At 51.2% G+C, this 23,439-nt stretch overlaps 9 protein-coding genes across 9 annotated transcripts, besides 3 other annotated features; 7 read left to right on the forward strand and 2 right to left on the reverse strand.

Annotated features, from left to right (window-relative positions):
• The first annotated feature begins 1,133 nt into the window (after positions 1-1,133).
• Positions 1,134-1,153: a microsatellite.
• A 448-nt stretch (positions 1,154-1,601) lies between these two features.
• NFIA_114430 (uncharacterized protein) lies at positions 1,602-3,261 on the forward strand (the record flags this gene model as incomplete). Its single annotated transcript, XM_001262806.1, has 2 exons — positions 1,602-1,718; positions 1,771-3,261. 2 exons carry the CDS (start codon positions 1,602-1,604, stop codon positions 3,259-3,261), a joined length of 1,608 nt encoding a protein of 535 aa, XP_001262807.1.
• Positions 3,262-3,685: 424 nt separating this feature from the next.
• Positions 3,686-5,887, reverse strand: NFIA_114440 (putative cholinesterase; the record flags this gene model as incomplete). The annotated part of the gene is made up of 1 exon (XM_001262807.1): positions 3,686-5,887. The coding sequence occupies one exon, from the start codon at positions 5,885-5,887 to the stop codon at positions 3,686-3,688; it is 2,202 nt and encodes a 733-aa protein (XP_001262808.1).
• Positions 5,888-9,633: 3,746 nt separating this feature from the next.
• Positions 9,634-10,881, forward strand: NFIA_114450 (hydroxymethylglutaryl-CoA lyase; the record flags this gene model as incomplete). Its single annotated transcript, XM_001262808.1, has 2 exons — positions 9,634-10,067; positions 10,122-10,881. 2 exons carry the CDS (start codon positions 9,634-9,636, stop codon positions 10,879-10,881), a joined length of 1,194 nt encoding a protein of 397 aa, XP_001262809.1.
• Positions 10,882-12,547: 1,666 nt separating this feature from the next.
• On the forward strand, positions 12,548-13,922 carry NFIA_114460 (phosphatidylserine decarboxylase family protein; the record flags this gene model as incomplete). The annotated part of the gene is made up of 2 exons (XM_001262809.1): positions 12,548-12,588; positions 12,638-13,922. The coding sequence occupies 2 exons, from the start codon at positions 12,548-12,550 to the stop codon at positions 13,920-13,922; spliced, it is 1,326 nt and encodes a 441-aa protein (XP_001262810.1).
• Positions 13,923-15,441: 1,519 nt separating this feature from the next.
• Positions 15,442-16,914, reverse strand: NFIA_114470 (putative sugar transporter; the record flags this gene model as incomplete). The annotated part of the gene is made up of 1 exon (XM_001262810.1): positions 15,442-16,914. One exon carries the CDS (start codon positions 16,912-16,914, stop codon positions 15,442-15,444), a length of 1,473 nt encoding a protein of 490 aa, XP_001262811.1.
• Positions 16,915-17,906: 992 nt separating this feature from the next.
• On the forward strand, positions 17,907-18,707 carry NFIA_114480 (YdcF family protein; the record flags this gene model as incomplete). Its single annotated transcript, XM_001262811.1, has 1 exon — positions 17,907-18,707. The coding sequence occupies one exon, from the start codon at positions 17,907-17,909 to the stop codon at positions 18,705-18,707; it is 801 nt and encodes a 266-aa protein (XP_001262812.1).
• Positions 18,708-18,849: 142 nt separating this feature from the next.
• Positions 18,850-19,527, forward strand: NFIA_114490 (BTB/POZ domain-containing protein; the record flags this gene model as incomplete). Its single annotated transcript, XM_001262812.1, has 2 exons — positions 18,850-18,944; positions 18,996-19,527. 2 exons carry the CDS (start codon positions 18,850-18,852, stop codon positions 19,525-19,527), a joined length of 627 nt encoding a protein of 208 aa, XP_001262813.1.
• Positions 19,528-20,129: 602 nt separating this feature from the next.
• NFIA_114500 (uncharacterized protein) lies at positions 20,130-21,615 on the forward strand (the record flags this gene model as incomplete). Its single annotated transcript, XM_001262813.1, has 2 exons — positions 20,130-20,711; positions 20,764-21,615. 2 exons carry the CDS (start codon positions 20,130-20,132, stop codon positions 21,613-21,615), a joined length of 1,434 nt encoding a protein of 477 aa, XP_001262814.1.
• Positions 21,616-22,769: 1,154 nt separating this feature from the next.
• Positions 22,770-22,801: a microsatellite.
• Positions 22,802-22,891: 90 nt separating this feature from the next.
• NFIA_114510 (uncharacterized protein) lies at positions 22,892-23,227 on the forward strand (the record flags this gene model as incomplete). The annotated part of the gene is made up of 2 exons (XM_001262814.1): positions 22,892-22,916; positions 22,971-23,227. The coding sequence occupies 2 exons, from the start codon at positions 22,892-22,894 to the stop codon at positions 23,225-23,227; spliced, it is 282 nt and encodes a 93-aa protein (XP_001262815.1).
• Positions 23,022-23,046: a microsatellite.
• Positions 23,228-23,439: the final 212 nt, after the last annotated feature.

Raw genomic sequence — 23,439 nt, forward strand, 5'->3', positions numbered from 1 at the left:
TGCCATCCAAGGTTGACCTAGCATTGCAAAGTATGCATCCATTCACAGGGCCGGATCTGGCATTCCAGTGGGCTCCGTTGGAATGGCACGAGAGGCAGAAGATGGCTGAGGAATGGTCTCAATCTGCGTTATAAGGGCATAAACTACTCAAGTTTCAGCCAATCAGAGTCAGCCTAACGGCAGTACTATGGACTCCCACCAATGATAAAGAATCTCTGTCTGCGTTTTAAATGTGCCTCGTCCTTGACAAATCCACTTACTTAAGGCATCCACGAAGAATCACGGGAAGGTAAATTCGCATGTCGTCTAATAATAGATCATTTGAGTTATCAGACAGTCTCACCTGCGGCTTGTCTTGCTTGTCTTTCTGCTGCATACTTTTTAACTTTTCCGTGTCGTACAGGTGTTTAATCTGGCCGCAAAAGCAATTTCCTCGAGAGGAGCTATAAAGACACAATTCTTCAGATAGGAACCCTAGATCTCATGATCTATAAAGAGAATATGGACGAGGGCTGCAGATTGACAAGCCAGGTCCAAGATGCGCCTCGTCAAAGCCACATAGTTCGGTGCTGGGGAGCCTGCAATCTTGGCAGATTCTCGAAAAGACTAAGGATGCATGAGGATGGTCAGATGAAGTTTGCTCATGAACACATGCAGTAGCATGACAAATAAAGGGGTGCCTATTAGCTGATTGGCTTCAAAATTTAGCAGGATGAGAAGCAGCATGGTCGCTCTTGGATCTGAACTTCTCATAGGGAGATAAGGTCGGTCGTTCGAAGACTGAAAAACACGCATCTGGAGGAAACTGCAGCGGAAGTACTTGCAGATATGCAGAACACCACCAAGACTCCAGTATCGAGTACCTGCAGAATAAGCAGTGTTGGAAAACTGCTTTATCATTGAGCCCTAATTTGCAGATCGCTCCCTAGCCTGCCTCAACTCTCAACAGATTATACGCAGTGGAGCAAGATAATAGTGGAACGGCCAGACCATGGTCTATCTGCGAGAACCGACCCATTAGTGGTCCATCAGCGCTCAATGGATAGTCTTCAAGATTCAACAATCAATAGTTAATCAATAATCCAACTGTCAATGCAACACCTCAGACCACTCGTGTACTCTGTAGTCATGGGTGTCATGTCATGTCATGTCACATGCGGGGCTGTCAGGTTGTTAGGCGTTCAGGCCACAATCTGACTTGAGACTTCCAACGGCAAAAAGACCAAAACAGCATCGTGCATCGTTGATTCTGCGCCGTTGCAGCGTTCCATCTTCCTTCGTCTCCGTCAGTCAATCATCAATGACTTCTCCGCGTCTAATTGCAGATGAGGCGGATTGAGTTGGCTCCTTGCCAGCAAACGAAATCGCTTTGGGGCCTTGGGCCACCCCGCAGTGGAGCAGAGCAGAGGTGCCTGACCGCTCCTGCTGCCTATCTATCAATCTACTCACCTACTGCGGTCATTTTGTCTTTGGTTCTCTTGAGCGCTGCTCCATCTCATATACCCCCTTTCCATCTGGATCTGGGCCATTGAGGAACGAAACCTGTCGCTGCGTTCAGATGCACGTCACTTTCTCGCCGTGGCCATCAACTCCGCCCGGTCATGTCCTCCGCGCAAGATGCAGACGCGGGCGCCAATTCCTGGGGAGTGTTGATCAACCCTGACAAGAGTCCTACCCCGTTACTTGAACAGCTATGTCTGGGGATTGCACAGTTGATGGTCAGTCTGATGTTGCCTCGTCGATATCATGCAGGTTGCTAATGTCTTCCAGACCACCTTCGACGAATACGCTACCCCCGACCTCACCCCGGATCGAATGGCCGCCTTCTATCGCAAGGTCGGCGGCAACTATGACATCCTCTTCCTAGAGACAAAGTACTCAGCCCTGTCATTCATCTATCAGCGTCTGGGGTGCTTCCACAGTATTCAGCCTACGAATGATCCATTTAAGCCGCCGTCCATCCCAGCATTGCAACCCAACGGCTTTGTGAGATGGCAGACGATCCAGCTGCTCCTGGACCCTGACGAACATGCGCGCTATTTGCAGAATGCCGTTGCGCTGTGGGACATTGAGAGTCCCAACGGAGGAACTTTTCCAAAGATGATCCCTCGAGACGCTTTCCCGTCGGAACCAGACCCGGAGATGGTGGAGTGGCATGAGGGAGTGAGCCGACGCTTTGAATTCGACTACTGGCGGAAGAATGTCTTGCGATCCTCTCCGCCCAATTTCCGCACATATCACTGGCAATTCGGCCACAAGGATGCACCTCCTGAACAAGAGGACCACACTTCGAGTCACCGGCCTCCATCACCACAGCCCCGACGACACACGGAGCCAGAGGATCCGCCTCGGAGGAGTCGCCATAACAGACAGCGTAGTGGCGAGCTTCCCACGTCCGCAACTCGAAGAGTCAAATCAACCTATTTTCCCCGTGCAGAGGAGGGGCCTGAATTCGCCTCCCCTCGAGCGCCATCGCCGGCCTTTCGACCCAGACCAGGCACAAAATCGAGAGGCCGCGAACGACCGCACTCCTTCGTCTACCCACCAAGCACAGAACCCCACCGTGGCCAAGATACCTCAGACGCCTCGTCCGAAGACTCAGGATCCCCAACCCACGGACAACCGCCAAGGTCAGGACGACACAGCCGTTCGCGGAACCTATCACCACCCCGCTCCTCCCACGCTCGACGCCACTCGCACGAAGCATACGCCCGCCTACCCGAAGAAGACGTACCCCCAGACTCCCCACGAAAACATACCCACCGCGATGCCCACACTGCACACATGGGCCGGCTGTATGACTCCGACGGTGCGCGGAAACCCCGCCAGTCAAGAGCGTACAACGAGGAACTACCCCCCAGCCGATCCGCGGGCGTCCGATTCCGCGAACGCATCTTCCACGAGCAACCCGCCGTCACACCCTCGCAGGAGGTACCCCTCTACACCCACGTCCACCCCCGCTACATGAACGGGATCAGCGAGGACTATGTCCAGCATCCGCATTCGCACCACACCCGCCCCATGGACTCGTACGTCATGGACGACGCCCGTCGACACAGCTACCGCGACCCGACATCAAACGGCTCGTCAGGCGCCCACGCCGCGGGGCTTGAGCGCACCCGCTCCTATGCGGGCCGGCCATCCCGGGTCCCGGGCTGGGCTAGTCCGCCGCAGGGCAGCAAGCGATGCGTGCCCGTTCCCATGGTAGACGTGGATTACCCGTCCCCGTCGGGGCGGAGATCGGCCATGTACGAGCGGTAGTCGCTAGCTGGCGTGTAACTAGTCATGAAGTAATGAGTAACGATGCCATGTCTCTTTCTATTTCGTTTTGTCTATCAGTTACGGTTTCTCATGGCGGAGAACGGCGTCTGGTTTTTTGGCTCTTCGGTTGTCTTTTATCTGCATGTGCATACGCATATCCTACGAAATCAGTTCGATCTCGTGGCTCTCGTTCCTTGCTTTAGTTTGTACTACCGTTGGGATTGGTCGGTGACTGACGAAGGATTAGACACACCTTATAATAATTCTAGGAGGTTAGAGGTTCTGGTTATACTATGATTATAGATACTGATCAATATACTGCTCTGGATTCATTACCACTAGTTCTATTTGTAGATATATCCGTAGACTGGGCTGGTCTATTACAGAGCCAGTCAACTGCAAGCTATGTACACCATTCTCTATCTCAGTCAAAAGCCCGCTGGAAAGTAAACCCATATTCCTCAAACACCCTGCACTTGTCCGTGCCATGTGGGTTCTGCGTCCAGGTAGGCGGCATATCGAGCAGACTAACATTGCGCTGCTCGGGATGATACGGAGGGATGTAGTACCCGTTCTTCCCGAAGATCTCGTACGTCGCGGCGTAAGCGGGCCCCCGGACGCGGAGCATCTCCGGGTCAGGGTTGGGGCTGCGTGTTCGAAAAAAGGCGCCGAAGACGTCGTCGAGGAGCTGCGAGTGGAGGAGGTCGGTGGTATCGTAGTAGGGGTCTACGTTGCGGGACTTGCTGTTGAGGGTGCCCCAGACGGGGAGGACGTCGGCGGCGTGGCAGGTGGCGTTGTAGTCGGTATTTGGGGAGCAGATGGCGGGGACGCCGGCGTTGGTTTGGATGTGGCCGTGGGTGATTTCGAGTTCGTAGAGGGCGGGGAAGGCGGTGGCGCCGCCGTTGGCGAGGAGGTGGGCTTGTGGGCAGGTCCATTCGCTGTAGGTTAGGGCTTGGGCGCCGACGTTGCGGACGGTGTCTGGGTCGGAGGGGTTGAGGGGGAAGGCGTTGGAGGCAGCGAGGGACTTGGCTAGGTCGGGGGGGTACGCGATGCCGAAGAGGAGGTTGAGGTTTGTGGTGGATGCCTCGATTTGTGGGACGAATCTGCCGACGTAGAGGGCGGCTTCGTCGGTGACGGTGGTGAACATGGTTGGGACGCGGTTGGGAAGAGTGTTGTCGACGAGCAGGGTGTAGAACTGGTCGTCGATCACGCCGCTGCCCGAGTCGTCGACCATGGGCATCAGGGGCTCAATGGAGGCGAGCATTGTCGAGACGTGCAGGAAACCGTCGGCGACTTTCTTGTTTACGGCCGTCATGGCGGACTGGAACTCGGTCGTATTGTCGAGGAAGGCCGATGCGGGCACCGAGCGCAGACAGGCCAGCAGCTTCTCTTTGGAGACGGTTTGGTTGCAGCCGACAGCCTTGGCAACCCCTGGTGTGACGACTTCTTCATATACCTCGCGGGTAAACCATGGCAGATCCAGCGGAGCCGACTGAACGATCGCACCGGAGAATAAACCTTTGGCCGCGCTGGATGATAGCAAGGCCGTCACACTCTGGCCGCCTGCTGACTGGCCGAAGATGGTAATTCGTGACTTGTCACCACCGAACGCTTCAATGTACTCGTTGATCCATTCAAGGGCGAGGATTTGGTCGCGGATGCCATAGCTTCCTGTCGTGAGACTGCCAGTTGCCAACCAGCCCAGGGCGCCGAGGCGGTAGTTGACCGTCACCACAACAACGTCGTTGCGGCTTGCAAAGTTGCCCCCGTCGTAGTCAATCATGGACGCACTACCTTTGGTAAACGCACCTCCGTAGAAGTAGACGGCCACTGGTTTGCGCAGAGAGTTGTGGGCCCCGTGCGCAGGAAGCACAGGGGTGTAGATGTTGAGATACAAACAGTCCTCGGAGATGCCACCGTTGCCCAGGGTACCAAAGCTGGAGACTGACTGGACGCAAGAGTCGGAGAATTTGGTAGCATCAAGCGTCTTGCGACCACTGTACGGCTGAGGCGATGCGAATCTCAGGTCTTTGACAGGGGGGTTGGCAAAAGGAACACCCAGGAACCGGAATGAACGTGCGTCGCGATATCCAGTGAAAGTGTAACCTTCATGCTTTACCGAGATCTTGGATGACTCGACAACAGCCCTGTTGGTGTCGGTAGTGGGAGGAACCTTGGACGTACAAAGCGCGGGCAGCTGCATATGGCAGGGTATGCTCACAGTCTCCTTGCGGCTGAGAGAATAGGCGGAACAGTCCTTTGAGGACGATTTTGCAACCCATACCTGGTCGCTCCTCTGGAGATCGCCATTATGAATAAGATAATTGAACTGATATTGAAGCTCGGTCCGGTTTGTTTCGGTCGCATGCTGCAGTGAGTAAAGGCTTTCCCCGATGGCAGCACACTGCACCTGCGCCTGACCGTAGTCCACTCGATCATAAATCAGAACCGCAGCCGTACCGTTGTTTTCGGAGCCCAAATTATTGTACTTCAACGCCAGCAACGTACTCAGAGAATTGATCTGGGGGGGGCCTCCTGGAGCTTTGCATGCATTATTGGGCTGCGAAGGCGCCGCAGATACCAGCGAGCAAAAGAGCAGTCGAACAGCCAAAGACTTCAGCTGCATGTTGGCTTGGGGTCAAAATCTCGTACCCTGGGAGGGCGATGACAAGGGGAACCAGGCAGCTACCTCTTTATAGCGGCTTTTTCTAAGCCCCCGGGAAGCTGTTAATCAAGGAACGACAAATCTGACCTGACTGTGCTTGACCATGCAGAGAGGCGTCATTCGGGTACATCGGAAAGGAAAGGTGCAGGTGCCAAGGACATGCGATTCGTCCAAATGGAATAGGATGTTATTCGCCAACAGGGAGAACCTGGGGAAGACGGATGTGGAGAAATCCGAGAAAATGCGGAGTTCGCTAACAATGATTCACGACCCTGGTTCTTGATATTAATGAAAATTCCTAATTCGCTAGGCTTGCCTGGCTTTGACCCTGGGGAAGAGGAGACTGTACTCAGTAGCCGAGGCGGACAAAGAATGACTTGTGAATGGCCATGTCGGCATGCTGTTGGCTAGAGTCAGCAAAGTCAACAAACGGTTTAGATGGTAATCTCCCCAGCCACTTGCCGTCGACCAATAAGCGAGTCAGGTACATCAACTGATCGATTCTGTAAGCGACGGTGATGAATCATGGACGAAGTTGAAGGAGTGTTGCATTGATTGTTGAACTGTTGATTTGAGATGGTTTGTCGACGACTGTCAGGCACCAAGGCTCATTCATACCAAGGTATTCCACTTCGGGTTAGCTCACTCGAGGTCAGCCCTAAGTTCTGCTAAAGAAAGGAATTTGAAGCTATTCTAATCAATTGGCGGATAATCAGAGACTGCAGAGTGGGCAGCAGTATCTGTAATTAGATGGAAGTCATGATCGCTGGGGATAAACCCATGTCAGTTGACAAACGTTACTCCAGCCGGCGCAGTCTACAGTCTTCTAGACCCGCCTGTGTCATTATATATATATCCTTTCCATCCATATCAAAAAAAATGCACATATCATGGCTTCGCAAAATCTCAACAAGTGAAACTCTAGGGACTATCCACAGACACGGTCCGAATTTGATCTCTAATCCGCTCGGTGATCCGTTGTGACTCGATCGTGGCTTCAGACCCGGCTATAGCGAACCTTGTTGCCGGTTTCAAAGAAGGTCAGAGTCTAAAGCAGGTAAAAAAGAGACGATTACATGCTTGCAGATTCTCAACGACATCCCGAGCTATGCTACATGGTCGTTATGCCCTTTCCCCTGGTGTTTGACTACCTCGAAGGGGAACGGATGTTGCCAATGGTGCGGAAGAAAAGACCGAGACAGCAGAGGAAGCCGTAGCAAGCGAGCGAGCATATTAGCGGGAAACAGCAGTGACTCGACGATGCCTCAGGCTGTTAAGTCCTTGCCTTAGATGCCAGGCGACCAGCTACCACCCCCGATTAGGCAAAGCACCAGACAACATATGCCCTTCCGTCGCTTCCTCTCCAACACGGAACCGGCACCGGTGGTGCAGGGGTCAATACTTGCCTCTCGTGTGACTCCTGCAGTCACCAGCTGCGTCGGTTCAAATACGGCAGGTGCTGTGTAGAACGTCCTTTTCAGGGACAAGGCCTACACAGTACCAGCCGGGCGGAATGGAAAGGCCCTCGAGTGGTACCAGAAAGAGGTATCCAGAGGGGTCTTACCCATTCCGTTTTGCTTTTTGGAGATTCTCTCCCCTTTGTCTTTTTGTTTTGCTATGGTGTCGTTATGAAGCATTTAGTTGTTTTGATTTTTGTAATATGGACCCCCTGGATGGTGGTTAGATCCTCCTGCTCCTACTCATTATTTCTCCCTCGTCCTTTCTTCCTCACTCACTGTCATCATTATCTTTGCAATATTCTGAACACTTATCATTCTATTATACAGATAGAAACTCTCCATTCAAGAGACTGAATTAACTTTGAAGATGGTGGTGCACAGCTGTCAGCTACTCCATTGAATGATCAGGTCTTCGTCGACCGCAAATCCCTTCTTCAGATCCATCCCAAACTTCCCATCTACAGAGGCCGCGAAACTGACCTCCATCTCTATGGCATCAATAACCATGACACTGGCCCAGACTGGACATCATCATCGTTCTTTTTAACACCAACAGATCCTTACTCGGCATCGGTGCCAGTAGACCCTTCTCCTCCAGCGCTGTTTCGCTTCCGCTCGGAGGCTTCAGACATGACAACGAACTAATCGCTCAGACCTAACGCTGTGGCAACGGCATGGAAGCGACACTAAATGGACTGGGTGACACTGAGCGCAAGGTGACGACGCAGAGCATTCACTTACACTAGACGACAAGCACAAATGTCAGATGAGCCCCTGCATAAGGCGCAGCCTTCTACCTTCTCTACCCAGACCCGCTCGGGATGGCTCACTACCTGTATGGCATTCTGCATATTTTCCTCTACTTAAACCCCGAGAGATATCAAGATAGCGGAGATTATGGAATCTACAGATTATTCCGACTCTTTGAACGAACCCTTCCTCTATCTTTACACCAAATCTGGAGCCTTATAAGGGAGCCATGAAGCCTATCAGACGGATAGACTGCTAGAACTGCAGGGATTAGCTATGCCATTACTCTTACGAAACTTATCTTTCCAATCTGATCTCTTGCGAAATGGATACCTAGCAAAGCAGCCCTAGGTAAGTATGATGCTTAATTTTTTGCGGGACACACGTTGACGAAAAAAAATGCTAATAGGTGGTGATTTATATTAGCCATACCATTCTATGTAATACCATACCTTTTGAAGGCCATGGCGTTGTCTACATAAATCGGACATTTATGCTGAAATCGGCCGCTGTTGCGAAGGAGGCCACGGTGAGATGGATGCATACGGGCATATTACGGGGTTGACTAAGGCTACAATCATTCGATGAGGCACCATCTTCTGTTTTTGGAGATTGCACTGATTACGATGGCAGGGGAAGAAAATGACTGGCCTGCTAAGATCGCGGAGCGACTTGTGGTGCACGGGGCCGTCAGCGAAACCAGTTGTGTAGGACTGCATGATAAGAGATGTGGAGAAGCCGCTGCTTGTTCATTAAGGCTTCAACGGATATTTCCGCCAGGCTGACTGACGACGAGATCCGAATTTGGGTGTCTCAAAACACAGCATTCTGGATGGAACGCCGCAAACGGGGATGATATCCCCAGAATAGCCGAAAGCACGAGAAGCAATGTTCTGGGGCTTGGGCCTTGGCAGCAAGTTAATCATGGCTGGCAGAAGAGAGCCACGTTATATTTGATTTATTTGATGGCTGCACATTTATCTAGAAACACATTGATGGCTGCGTTTGCCATCTGACTCAGATTGTGATCCTGCGCGCATTCCTAGAATGTTCTCGAGCCTCGTCACTCGGCACCCGATCTGCATCCCACTGTGCCCACATGAAGTATCTAGATACCCCATGAAAATGCTCCATATAGAGCGTGTTTTGCACTCTATTATTAATCATCACTATCTCTCCAGGCGGGACCGGAAGTAACCGTGCGGAAAGCCAGTTGTTTCTTTGGTGGAGTGTTGAATGCAGTGATCAACGTCATAACATCAGCGATTTCCTTTTGCGGACTTTAGACTTGCCTCGGTCCGGCCGCCCGACTCCGATGATGACAACGCTCGGAAATAACTGCTAGAGGGGACTGACCTGGAATAGAAATAATCGGGCCCATCCCGACCGATTTCGTAGAGGAATCTAGAAGCATATTTGTGGTAGATATGCATCTGCACGCTGCATCTTGAATACTCGGTCTCACTCCTCAGCGCAGCGCACGAGTATACTGGCACAATGACAATAACCAAAGCAGTCCGCATTGTCGAGGTGGGGCCCCGCGATGGCCTGCAGAATATCAAAGAGCCTGTTCCAACATCCGTGAAACTCGAGTTAATCCAGCGACTACGCGCGACAGGACTGCGGACTATCGAGTTGACGTCCGTGGTCTCGCCAAAGGCGATCCCACAGTTAGCGGACTGTCGCGATGTACTGGGGAATGAGTCCATCAAACAACTGCAAGGACAATCGGGCCTTCGGCTGCCTGTCCTTGTGCCAAACGTCAAAAGACTGGATATTGCGATCGAGCATGGCGCCAAGGAGGTCGCGGTGTTCGTGAGTGCGACGGAGGGTTTCAGTAAAGCCAATATCAACTGCACGGTGCAGCAAGGAATAGAGCGAGCAAAGGCCGTAGCAGAGAAAGCGATTGAGTGTGGGATTACCGTGCGAGGGTAGGTAGTTCTTGCATCCGTTCTCTTTGCAAGACGCATTGCTGATCTCGACAGGTATGTTTCTTGTATTTTCTCAGACCCGTTCGATGGTCCTACCGAGCCATCGGCTGTGCTGCACTGCGTTCAAGAACTGCTAGACATGGGCTGCTATGAAGTCAGCCTAGGCGACACACTCGGTGTCGGCAGCCCAGACAAAGTCCGCAGTTTGCTCCACTACCTAGCCGACCACCACATCCCGCTCGACAAAATGGCGGGCCACTTCCACGATACTTATGGCCAGGCGGCCGCGAATGTCTGGGAAGCGTACAACTGCGGCGTGCGCGTGTTCGACAGCAGCGTGGGTGGTCTGGGCGGATGCCCCTATGCGCCAGGGGCCAAAGGGAACGTCGCCACGGAGGATCTGGTGTACATGTTTGAAACGGCGGGCATCGACACGGGCGTTGACCTGCTGAAGCTTGTTGAGACGGGAGTGTGGATATCTAGACGGTTGTCCAAGACTAATGCCAGTCGTGCTGGGACCGCGCTGGCGGCGAAGCATGGCTCTGTTCCCTTCAAACGGTCGTCCTCGTCCCGAACAGCCACCAAGAAACAGATATCCTGGACTATGGTCAAAGATCCAAACGGCTCGTTAGCCTACCACTCCGGCGTGAACGTCAAGCCCATCATCAACCGACCGAAAAGGAGGAACGTATTTACCTCCTCCGGCTCGTCGAAGACATCACAGCCGACCCCTCCGTCTTCCGACTCATCATCACAGGAACAGGAAGATTCTTCTCCACAGGCATGGATCTCAACCAGAACTGTACACCTGTAGTACAAGGCGGAGGTAACACTGTGACTCAATATACCCGTCTCGCGCGTTATTCGACGCGCGATCGACCAGTCGCGCTTGTCAAGAGCTCAGTGTTTAGCGCGGTTATAGGTCGCGTGTGCCCGCGATATCTGAATCGGTGTCAAACCTGCAAATATGACTCTGAGCGAGATGAAACACGATATCTTCGCCGGACCCATCGCCAAACACACGATTCATGAACGGGTGGCGTTTACGCGGCAGGCGATTCTTCGGCTCGTCCGTGCAAGCGATCGAATTGAAGGAGTTGGTGGCTATCTCGGAGTTATTGATCGTTGAAAGGTCTTGCAGCACGGTTGATAATGTGTTGAAACTGTCGAGTGGTTCGTCGGAGGAGGGTGGAGGATATCCAAGGATGATTCGATTCTGGTGGCTCGTGTGGGGAGGGAAAGAGTCGGGGCTAAAGGATTGTTGGACGAGATGATGAGTGTTTGGTGAAATGATGCGCCGTGTTGAAGGTGCTCATAGTTATGGCTGAGAGAAAAGATGGATAGGTGCTATACACAACAACGGCTGGGGTTGAGTGTGTAGATGTTGCCATAGACAGATGGCTAGATTACCAGCACTAACCAACATACATAGAACATAACAATGGACCATAGGTATCAAGGCAAGAGTTTTCGCATTCCGGTCTATATACTCTGTATTACATTTCTCAAGGCTCTTGGGAATTGTAAATTGTATGATAACTTTCTCTATTCCAATGACAAACCTTACCAATGGCAATACATAGGGTCTCACAGTAGGTGGACTGGCAACCCATTCGTCGAATAGAAACAAATCAATTATTAGATCTCGACCATTTGGTGTAATATACCATTCATCCTATGCTAGCAATGGTCGTCTAGGCGCCTTTTTTAGCCAGATGGTTCTATGGTTGACATTTGCTCGCTCGGCCATGGTTGCGAGTGGAACTGATAACATTGTTCATGGTTCGAATAGGGTGCTACCAGAGTCTGCTCATCAGCAATCATGCTCGACCCCTGTGACAAATTAGCATTATTAAATCCCAGCCGGCAGAGCTATATGGTAGGGGTTTCAGCAGCCATCCTATGCACACGATGTGGCTTTCTTTCGTATGCCTGGCTGATCTCCTGCTACCATCCACAGGGAATACACTACAAGCAATAGCTCAGCTTTTTGCGTGGTAGATGACATTGGATATAAACGCCTGCAATAACATCAATAGACTGTTGGATTGAGTGATTGCGAGATCATCAAGGAAGTATCCTTCGCGTCTAGTCATTCGAACCATTGAAGGTCATGTTGAATTCAGCCATAGCAGCCAGCCCTAGTACATGGTGTGACGATGGTTGATCGCAAGTGAATATACAGTCTCTCCAGGCTTTATTTCGGGATTGACATAATTCAATATTATTCGATATTCTCCACTCGATACATAGTACGGAATCATACTACTTTAGGCTGTAGCTTGGCCGTTCTTGTTTCTCTCCACAATTGGCTCTATCGCTATGACATCACCCTCCTGTCACCATATAAACCCAGCTTCGTCAACACACTCTCTGTCCTCGATCTCAGCAGCACATTTGCATTCCTAGAACAATCCTTCGATTCCCCAACAGACCGTATTTCCGATTTCTACTGCACGACAGACACTACTAGAGATACCATGGGCGGCAAGCAAGATCACAATACCCCAAAGTTGCATCGGTAAGCATTCGCATTCTCAACTGGCCAAGCAGCTGAACTGACAAAACAGCGTCGGAAAATGGATGCCCTCGAGCCACGCTGCACACCAGGAATGGCTCGGCGGAGTCATCACACATGTTGACAAGAACACGTCCCATAAATTGCACCCCGTGCTGCAAGAATTCAAAGAACTGATCGAATCCAATTCCCGCGTCTACCTGCTCATCTCCGCCATGTTCGCCGAGATCCCTCGTAAACGACCATACAGTACCGATCCGACAGGCTGCGCTCAGATCCGCGACTACCACCACCTCCTGCAAGTTTTGAACTACCTTCTGACGACTGCACCTAGCTGGAACGACTTTTCACATCGCGTCGGTCTCGTTGGTCTCCCGATCAACGCAGTGTTGGACTGGAGCATGGGTACGCCTAGCGGCTACGCCGCGTATCTGGATCCCGAAATCAACAGGATGGTCAAGAAGATTCTCAATGCGTGGGGGGACTACCTCAAGTCTCCCGAGTCTGCCTCGGTCCTCAACGATACTTCCAGCGGCTGGTTCGGCTCCACGGCCAGGTCCGATCTGGAGGAAGTCGGTAACGTTGGCGAGACTAGCCATTCCTTCGAGGACCTGTACGTTTGCGACCCTTCGGCAAAGCACCACGGATTCAAATCGTGGGACGACTTCTTCACTCGTGTCTTCCGCGAGGGCGTAAGACCCGTCGCGTCGCCTGAGGATGATACCGTCATCGCAAACGCATGCGAGGCGCAGCCCTACAAGGTAGCCCACAACGTCAAAGAGCGAGACATGTTCTGGATCAAAGAGCAACCCTACTCGGTCCGCGATATGCTGAACCACGACGAGCTCACGCCGCAGTTTGTCGGCGGAACTGTCTACCAAGCGTTCTTGAGCGCGCTCAGCTATCACCGCTGGCATTCGCCTGTCAGCGGCAAGGTGGTGAAAGCATACGTCGTTGAAGGGACGTACTACTCCGAGCCGTTGTTTGAGGGAGTAGGGGATCCGTCGCCCCATCAGATCGACCTGTCCGGCCAGGTCACCGCCCAGGAGTATAACAGCGCCACGGCAACGAGAGCACTGATCTTCATAGAGGCAGATCACCCCGCCATTGGCCTCATGTGCTTCATGGGCATCGGTATGTGCGAGGTTTCCACATGCGAGATCACAGTCAAGGAAGGTCAGCATCTGAAGAAGGGCGACCAGCTCGGTATGTTCCACTTTGGAGGGTCGACGTATTGTCTGCTCTTCCGGAAGGGCGTCAAGGTGGAGGGATTTCCGGATCCTTCGAGAGGTCGGAACGTGCCTGTCCGAAGCTATCTGGCAAAGGTGCAACCGTAACTGTTGAGTTGTATTAGCATTCGTACATAGAACCGTAGGGTGGGTTTCAGCTTCATGGAAAATGTGTACATACGTATCGGCACGGCATGAATTGTACAGATATTGACCACTATATCCTGGCCACGATCTGCGGTCAGAACCCGTTGTCGATCTCACACAATGCAAGGGCAATATGGCCCTTGCTTAGAGCGCACGCAATCGTACACAGCAACGTTGATCATGTTAAGCCATATCCGTGTACGTTTAATCGACCTACAGCCAGAAACCCGCTCTGATGCAAAACACGAAACACAATGTTGATCGATATATCCGTAAGACATAGATCATCCACAACAAACAGCCCACACTACTGCAACTAACTCGAAGAACAAGTACGACATGTCTTATCCAGCTAGGCATCTACATCATGATCAACACCATAATATTGCCTGTAGTTAACATTCAGGACATATAATGGGCAGCAACCCCCCTCCAATCCTCACCACAGCCAATACCTCACTTGAATCCTTCTCTCTATAGCCAGAACACCTCACAAATCACAATGCACTTCACAACCGTCATCACAACAACCTTGGGACTTCTGACCATGGTCTCTGCTATGGCCTCGTCAGCCTCAGCCTCAGCCTCAGCATCTCTTAGCTCGATCCTAGCGGCCCCCTCCACCCCAATCTCCGTCCATGCACCTAGCCACCCTGCTCGATTCGTCCGGCGAGTATTGCCATCGTCTACGCCCGTGGCATCCGCATCCTCCATGTCGACGGCTACTCCTTCTGCTGTATTTCAGGGTCCCGTTGCGACTTGTTGATTTGCTGCTAACGGTTGGTGTAGACCCCTTCGCAGAAATTGTGGTGAGGTAATCGGGATGTGATATTGGTGGTTTAGTTTGGAAGAAAGGAAGATGCGCTGGGGTTGGGTATACCTTGAGATCATTATGTCCTGGAATGGCGGATAGAGGATGCAAGACAGATGGAGAGATGGAGATCTGTGTTTAGATGGTGTGAAATGTAATGTCCATGGGATCTGTTCTAGAGTATCTTATTCCCTGGTAGAAATTACACTAGGTCTCACTGGGCGTTGACGGGGAAGCTGTGCCATAGCCTTCTGGCCTGGATAAGCCTCCACTGTGATTAACGTCTGTCTTCTCAGATGGCTCAGGGTAGTATTTAGAGAGCTCGATAGCCTCTAGTGGCCTCGCTACCGGTCCACCTAGCTGCCCTCGGCCAGACAGGAGGTACCTCCAGTCCCTAAGTCTAAGGATTCATGGAGCTTCTTAGGACTACAGAGTTCTACTCTGAGATCTACACTCGGAAGCTGTCTACTCGGGGCTCTCGGAGCTGTAGGGCCCTTGCTAGGTCGCCTGCCATGGCTACTGCAGTAGAGCAGCACAGAGTGTTCCCTCGTCAGGTTCTGGGTTAGCTTGCTCTCGCTAGAATGATAAGTGATTCATATTAAGAAATAATCTTTATCATCCAGGTCTAGCTGAAGTCTATGTACGATTTGCGCAGGATGCTCTTTACGACTATAAACTCGACTTCCCCCTCGACTCATATCCAATCAGCAAAACCACCAACCCAGCTACAACAAACAACCCCCCGCTCACATACACCGGCACACTGGTCTTCAGATCAGCGACGAGCGCGATCACCGGCGCCAGGATCCCGCCCACCCGGTTGGCCGCCGCGGTCAACGCATTCCCCGTTCCCCGGTCTTTGGTCAGGAACATCTCGGGCGTGTACGCATAGAGAACCGCGTAGAGAATACTACTGGTGAAGCTATACGCGCAGTTCCAACCCAGTAGGGCAGAAGATGACATGGCCGTTGTAGAGGCTAGCAGGAACGCACCCGTCAGCACGGCGGATGAGCTGATGGCGCCCCGCCGGCCGAGGTAGGGTATTTCGACTAGCACACCGCCGATCAGCGAGCCAGGTAGGCCTGCCGCCGCGATGATCAGCGAGTTCCGGTAGGTCAGGGCCGTTGAGCCATCGCCAAATTCGGCGCCCTTGGTCTGCTGGATGTAGGGTAAGAATGCGTTGTAGAGGGGGAAACCGAGGCCGATAAGGCCCCAGACAACGATAAGCAGCGACGTGGACCAGGCGCGGCCGGGGGTATCGAAGAGGGCTCGGATGTGACTGAGGGTCAAGTGATCCAGCCGCTGGCGGATAAGAACGTTTGTTCCGACAGTGGTGGGCTGTTCTGCGGAGGTTTCAGGGGTGATGAGGTCGTCCACGGACAAGGAGGCAGAGGAGCCATTCCGGCGGGCGACTTCGTGGACGACGGCCACGGCATCCTCGTAGCGGCCTTTGCCCATTAGGAACTTGGGCGATTCATACAGGGTAAAACAGGTCCAGCGGAGGAGACACATGACCGTGGCTATCCCGCCCATGGCGATGAGGAAGTACCGCCAGCCCATATTGTTGGCACGGGTGCAGGTCTCTTCATCGGCGCAGGTAAGATTGCCTAGAATCGGCCAGGCAACCAGATTGGCGAGCAGCTGGGCGAGCGCCCAGTACACGGACAGCACGGTGAGCAAATACTGGTGCGAGCCCGGGAGGAACTCGAGGAAGATGGCGGAGTCGACGGGGAGGTTCCCGCCCACGCCGATGGACCACAGCGCGGTGAAGACACATACCGCCGCGAAGGTGGGTGAGCCGGCTGCAACGAGCCCGAATACTGCGGTCAGACCAATGGTAAGATTGAAGGCCCAACGGCGGCCGAAGATGTCGCAGCCAAAGCCCCAGAACAGGGCGCCAATGAGCAGGCCGATATTCTGGGCTAGAGTCAAGAATGGTGGGCTGGAGATGTGGAATTCCGATGTAACAGGGCCCAGAATAAGCGAGGTCACGATCGGCCAGAGGTTATCGCTTGCCCAGCCGAAGCCGATGACAATAAAGAGTTGCCATTGATAGGCGCCCATGCCAATACTCTGGATGGCAGTGTTGAGTGTTGCGGCGTTGAGCCGGTAGTCGGTGAGTTTGTCTTGGTCATCTGCCATTTTGATTCACGACGTAGATTTGATGGGTTTGATGAATCGGAAACGATGGCGAAGAAGAAGAAAAAGATGAAGACTGATGGAACATTTTCTGCAGGTTGGATGAAGCGTCGGCCCCGCGTCAAATACGGATGACGTGATTGGAGCCTTGTCTGAGATCAACAAAATTCTGATTTTAGCAGATATTCTTTCTCAGGTGTATTTGATATTGATATTTTCATGTTAAATGGTACCACGGAGAAAAAGGATGGAGAGAGATGAGAGTAGTCAAGAAAGAGCCGAGGACAAAGTTGAAGTCATTCACATCCCCAACAGTTTCCACAGCAAGGCTAGTCTGGCTTACACTTGCACAACGTAGTCAAGGCCTTTGACGGCCAGGCTGCCCAGTACATCACTATCACCAATCGTGAGGCTGCTGATGAAGCATCTATTTAACATACCATTAGCACTGCTCATGGTACTGTTTCTCTTTCGGATAAACTAAGTTTATGATGCAGGCTCTTATACTCAGTTCATGGGCAACCTGCTTAGTGATATCTTTGCTAAGGAAAGTCGCCTCTTAGGACCATGATTATGATACATATGATAAGATGAGACTAATGTTGGAATAGAAGCCTCATGTTGACCAGATTGGAAGCGTATGGAGTCCATACTACTCGAAAATGTTGTTGTTATTCCATGGAACCCTAATTATGGATCATAATTAATATGCGTGAAACTCTGATATATTCATGAAGCCATAAGATAGTGAGATGATTCTCATAGTATTCACTGTATCTCTTATTGTTATGAGAATCTGTTTTATCTCAGTTCTTCTACAGGTATACTATACTGACCCTAGGGCCTATGGCGGAGTGATTCAAACAAGTGGAGTCAATCCTTCATCACCCAAAACCACAAGTTGCTTGATCCATCTTCATCTACTAATTCTAACCATAGACCAACTGCTCTCCGTTTTACCTTGATCTATACATAGACAGGACTCTAAGTTTATAATGCCATCCATGGATCCCAACGACATCAATATTGTCACTCACTTCCTCGCCTTCAACCAAATCCCCTCAACTTTCCCTCCATCAGATGCAGCAGACGTCCTCGTCCTCTGCGTCTCCGCCATCCTCCCCATAGCAGAGAAAGTCTTCACGCATCTCGAAAAGAACCCAACAGCAATCCAAACTCTGGTCCTCTGCGGCGGAATCGGCCATTCCACGCCTCATCTCTACGAAGCTATCGCCAACGATCCACGCTACGCGCATCTCCTCCCGGAGATTGACGGACTACCAGAAGCACAGGTCCTTCATCGCGTTTTCACGCGGTGTTTTGATGCACCGAAGATTCTGAGCTCATGTCGTGTCCTGATTGAAGACCGCTCGACGAACTGCGGCGCGAACGCAATTGAAACGAAGAGGCTTCTTGAGGAGAACGGGATCCGTCCTGAGAGTATGCTGATTGTGCAGGATCCGACCATGTCTCGGCGGACGGTGGCGTCGTTTGAGAAGGCTTTTTCTGAAGCGGGGACCCTGCGGTTTACCAGCTGGCCAACTTTTGTACCCAAGGTTAGGCTTGAAGGAGGGAGGCTGGTGTATGATGAGTCTGCCGGGATTGAGGCGTCGCGGTTGTGGAGGTTACCGCGGTTCCTGGGGTTGGTCATGGGGGAGATTCCACGGCTTAGAGATGATGAGAAGGGGTATGGTCCCAGAGGAAAAGGATTCATTGTGCATGTTGATGTTCCAGATGAAGTAGAGGCAGCGTGGAGGAGAATTAAGGATGCGGAGATGGAGTGGGAGAGACGGTAGTTGTGGGTTGATGTCTTGCGTCTGAAGGCATCTTTGTCTGTGTTTCAGTTGAACTGCAATTTGAACTAGTGGCGTGTATATAAGACTGAAGCAATTCTAACCTTGGACCTATTCTCTAACGTCTCCATCGCTGCTGCGCAGAATGGCCAACTCAACAACTCCTGCTGACCGGCATCCCTGGAGGATTGCCCCGAAGCAGACAAACATGAGCTGCCTTGCCGGTAAGCAAATAATGCTGTATGTTGCAGACATCTCACCTACCAAAATAAACTGTACTGACCTTAGCAGCCTTCGCAGCGGAATCCTCCAAGTTCACGTCGACAAAGACGACGATATGGTCACCTTCCACATCCACATCTCCGTTGCCTGCAAATACTCCAGCTTCTTCCGCTCAGGCGTCATCTGGGCCTGGGTCCGATCTACTGGCGACGTTGTCAACCTCCCAGACTACGAGCCCGACACGTTTGAACTCTACCTACAGTGGGGTTACAAGAACACCCTTCCTGTCAGCGAAGAATCGGAAGAGAAACCAGAGTACTGCGACCTACTTCTCCTGGCCAAGGCATACAAGCTGGGCGCGTACCTAGCCGACACTTTCTTACAGGACGCCGTGGCGGACGCCTTAATGCATAGAATGTATGCGAAGAGGGAGACCTGGGGTCGATGCAAAGGCTGTCGGTGGAAGTTTGTAGCGTATTTGTATAATAAGACCGGCGCGAGTTCGCCTATTCGCCATCTTCTGGTCAGCATGCTGGCAAGCAATGGCTATCTGAGGTGGGAGCAGCCGGTCTGCCCAAAGAGTTTCTGTCTGATTTGTTGAACTATGTTTGGGTAGCGACGGCTCATCGGCCTATGCAGGAGTACTGGGGGAAATGCACATTCTAATTACATGAGGCAGAGCAAGAGTGCTATCGCCGTCACTTTATGATTGATTGATTGCTGTTGTCTGGTGATGTGTTGTGCAAGTGCTCATCTTTCTAGTTGTGTTTGTGTTGCAGTTTCTTGTTTGTATTGATTGTCCCCTTCTGGGCCATGACCTCCCTTAGCTCTCGCACAGTAGGTATGCTCTATACTTCGTGCTTCCTTCTCTCTCAAAGGCACACCAACAATACATTAAGATACCTTCTTTCATTCAGGTCATTTAGGCCTTTTCCATGAGAGGTTAAGACCTTGATTCGACGGCAATCTCCATTTAGAGAACCGACTTTCAAGGCAACCTCCGTCAACAGAACTGATTCCAACGAAAATCTCTGGCAAAATGAAGGCTACAGTGAATATCAAGCAGTGGCCGAGCCTGAGGCAGTCTCATTGCTATGGGTATGTAATCTCACGAATTTGACACTTCACTCCCTGACCATCGTTCATCATCTCTCTCCCCAGCTGTCGTGCTCAGAACCTCGATAGCACGTCCTCGACGCCAAAATGGCGGTCGAAATCCTGGATTTTCCCGTCGAGATACTCGAAATGATCTTCTTCGAAGCCATCCGTCCGTGGGAAGACGACATCGATAAGATCATGGACTATGAAACAGGCCTCAGTATTGCTCTCACGTGTAAAAGATTCAATCTCGCCGCTCGACATGTCTTGTACCGACGAATCCAACTGGGTACGCCAGATCTTGATCCTGTCAGCAAACCCGCTGAAGCACTGTCGCAGACGCTGGCCTTGTATCCTGAATTGCGACCCACGTGCCAGTCCTTCCAAATTTATCTCGGACAAGGAGCCTTTCAGCAAGAGACATTCAAAGCAATCAGCAAGCTGGTGACTTTGCTGCATCGCTTGCGCGTGTTCGAAGTATCTGGGAGCAACGGCCAACCGTTGACGTGGCTGCTGCTCCTGAAGGCCATACAGATGAAGACTGTGGAGGAAATTCGAGCTGGTGACTGCATTATACCCCCTCGACAGGCAGCATTGAAGATACGAAGGCAAGATATCTGGGCTGTGAGAATGGCTGCTCTGGGGGACAATATCCCTGGAAATGTTGCGGATTTTCTCGACGATCAGGTGAGCTGAGACCCGCATGTCTACAAATGTGAATAGAGCTGATAGTGCAAAGAATGAAAACGGAACACTCCCTCATATCAAGACAGCGAAGTTCAATGGATTCAGCCAGACCCCTCGACTGCTGCAGGAGATCCTGACCTGGTTCACCGGTCTCGAGCATTTTGCCTTTACATACACATACAATCGCTCGTATGCCTGGTACTACAGATGGAACTACGCTAATATCGGAGCGGCCCTCGACCGTCACAAAGAGACGTTGAAATCGATTCTGATCCATCTGTTTGGGTACAGCTGGATGGGCTTCTTCGACTTGAGAAGCTACACGAATCTAAGAGTTCTCGAACTCTCACTCCAGAACATCGTAGTTGAATCTCCCGAAGCCGCTGCGACCAAACTCCTCGCGCCGAATTTGGAGCTATTAGTGCTCGACTTCTGGACTGTCGACCGCAAGAAGGCCAAATACAATTGTATCGAAAAGCGTGACGAGGAGTGGTTAGTGCAATTCGGAGAACATGCGTCCAAAGTACGAAAGTCCCTACCCCGAGTGCACGCCAAAATCCCCGCCTACGCATTTCGAGGCACCGAAAAGGAGCTTTGGGACGCCCGCTGCACGTTTGAGGACCTCGACAATATCCAGGACGAGCTGCAGGGATACGGCATTGATTTCACATACGATGACCCTCCTGTCTCCAGAGAGGAATTCCGGGAATGGATACGAGACAAGGATGAAATGGACTTGCTTGGGGGACTTTGGAGATACATGAACCGCTATGCTGCATACCACTCAGACGAATCAGATTCGGGATTTGAATCTGACGCGCTGGACACCAAGGAACATGACGAAGTGACTCAGCAATCTACAGACAAATTGGATACCGAGGTTGAGGAAGAGGCCCAGACCTGACCACGTTGCCAATCATGTACTAAATTTTGACGAACTCGCTCTTTTCGGCTTTATGTGTCATGATACCCTTGGAGTGTGTTGTCCTCTTCATGAGACCAGGCGTAAGGTCTGTAATTCGGCTGTTGGGAATGAATAAAGTCCATACTATGTGAAATACAAAAATTGTACTTAGTAGACAAGACACACTATTTCTTTTTACTCTTATCCTTCTCTGTAATTAAAGAGCAACTACAGATTTGGCACCATTAGGAAAAGTAAGATATACTATGCACTGAAAGTCCAGGTCGGTTGACAGTTTCATATAATATGGAATCATCTATTGCCCAGTCAGTTGCCTGAAAGGGAGTTGAATGATTTAATGGCTGGGGGTGAGGCATTATTATGAGACAGAGACAGGTTGTGCATCAGGTCTTGAAGACATGTAGATCATATTAACGGTGATGCTAAACTATGGATTTAACCCGTTGGAGCCTCTGGTTGAGGACTCGAAAGTTGTACTGCAGGCCATAACTACCATCCCTTCCATAGAGACTGATACAGCGTAGTGATATTCCAGGAATTCAATGCGCGTGATAACAAGGTGGTCTCAGTGTCAGTGTCTATCTTCCAGATCATCCAAGAAAACGCCTCTTCTAAACAGCACATGAGCAGATAAATTTGCTAATCATGTTTCGATATTGGCTATACTCCTCTGTCTCTGCTATTCTATACCCATGATCGACAATGTGTCGAGATTGAATTCAAAAGAGGTATCCATCATGTCTGATATGAAATGACCTGTGGCTGTGCGGTTGGGATATATGACATCATCACAGTCAATACTTAGATTAGTTAGTCCTAAGACAAGATCTGAGATACTCATCTTGATATCCACTTAAGTAAGATCATTGACAACGGTAGCCGTCATCTACGCCAAATAAACAATGACTATCTTTCATTGTTTGCATGATGTACCTTAATCGCCACCAACCCCACTCCCCATGACACGCGCGATGATATCAACCATGGAAGTTGAGTTGCGTCAGCCAGGCAGCGCACCATGGTCTCATTGGCAGTTATTCCCCGGCGCTGCTGTCTAGATATCCATCCCGGCTGCTGGGTCAGGGCTGACGTATGGTGCTTGTGCTTGTTCCTGTTGGTATATAAATCAAGCTGACAGAGTCTAGCGGACAGAGTCTAGCTGACAGGAGGACTACTGCCTACTACTTACTACCTACCAATAATCAAAGCAATTTCCACTTGAATCTAAACACTCCACCACTACTACCACCTCAAAATGTCTGAAGACCAGAAACAGAACCGTATGCTCTCGCATCTCTACCTTGCACTAGATCCAGGCTGATTGAGACTGACAGCTGGCCTCCTCGGTGGTCTTGGGACTACTCTAGGCAACACCGTTGGCGGCCTCACAAACACTGTCACAAACACTGTCGGTGGCCTTGGACAAACTGTTGGTGGCGCGACCAAAGGACTCGGAGACACCGTCGGCGGAGCCACCCAAGGACTTGGAGACACTGTGTCTGGTGCTGGACAGGGACTGGGACAGACGACAAACAGTGTGGGCAATAGCACGAAGGATACTTTGGCAAGCATTGGAGGAGAGAGGAAGTAGTAGAGTTACGATGGATGGATGATGGTTCCTTCTGATTTGTATCTTGATTCTGATTTACTTCATGAATGATGTGAAAGCTTACTTTTTCAGCGGCAGTAGGCGTACTACTCCGTATATATATATGGTCCATTGACGGACCAACTGAAATCTATGCACGCAATGTCTCTAATATTTCAGTATCACTGTTTTTGATCTCACTAAAGAATATCCCA

Source organism: Aspergillus fischeri, genomic scaffold (assembly GCF_000149645.3).
Source record: "Aspergillus fischeri NRRL 181 1099437636259 genomic scaffold, whole genome shotgun sequence".
Classification (NCBI taxonomy): domain Eukaryota; kingdom Fungi; phylum Ascomycota; class Eurotiomycetes; order Eurotiales; family Aspergillaceae; genus Aspergillus; species Aspergillus fischeri.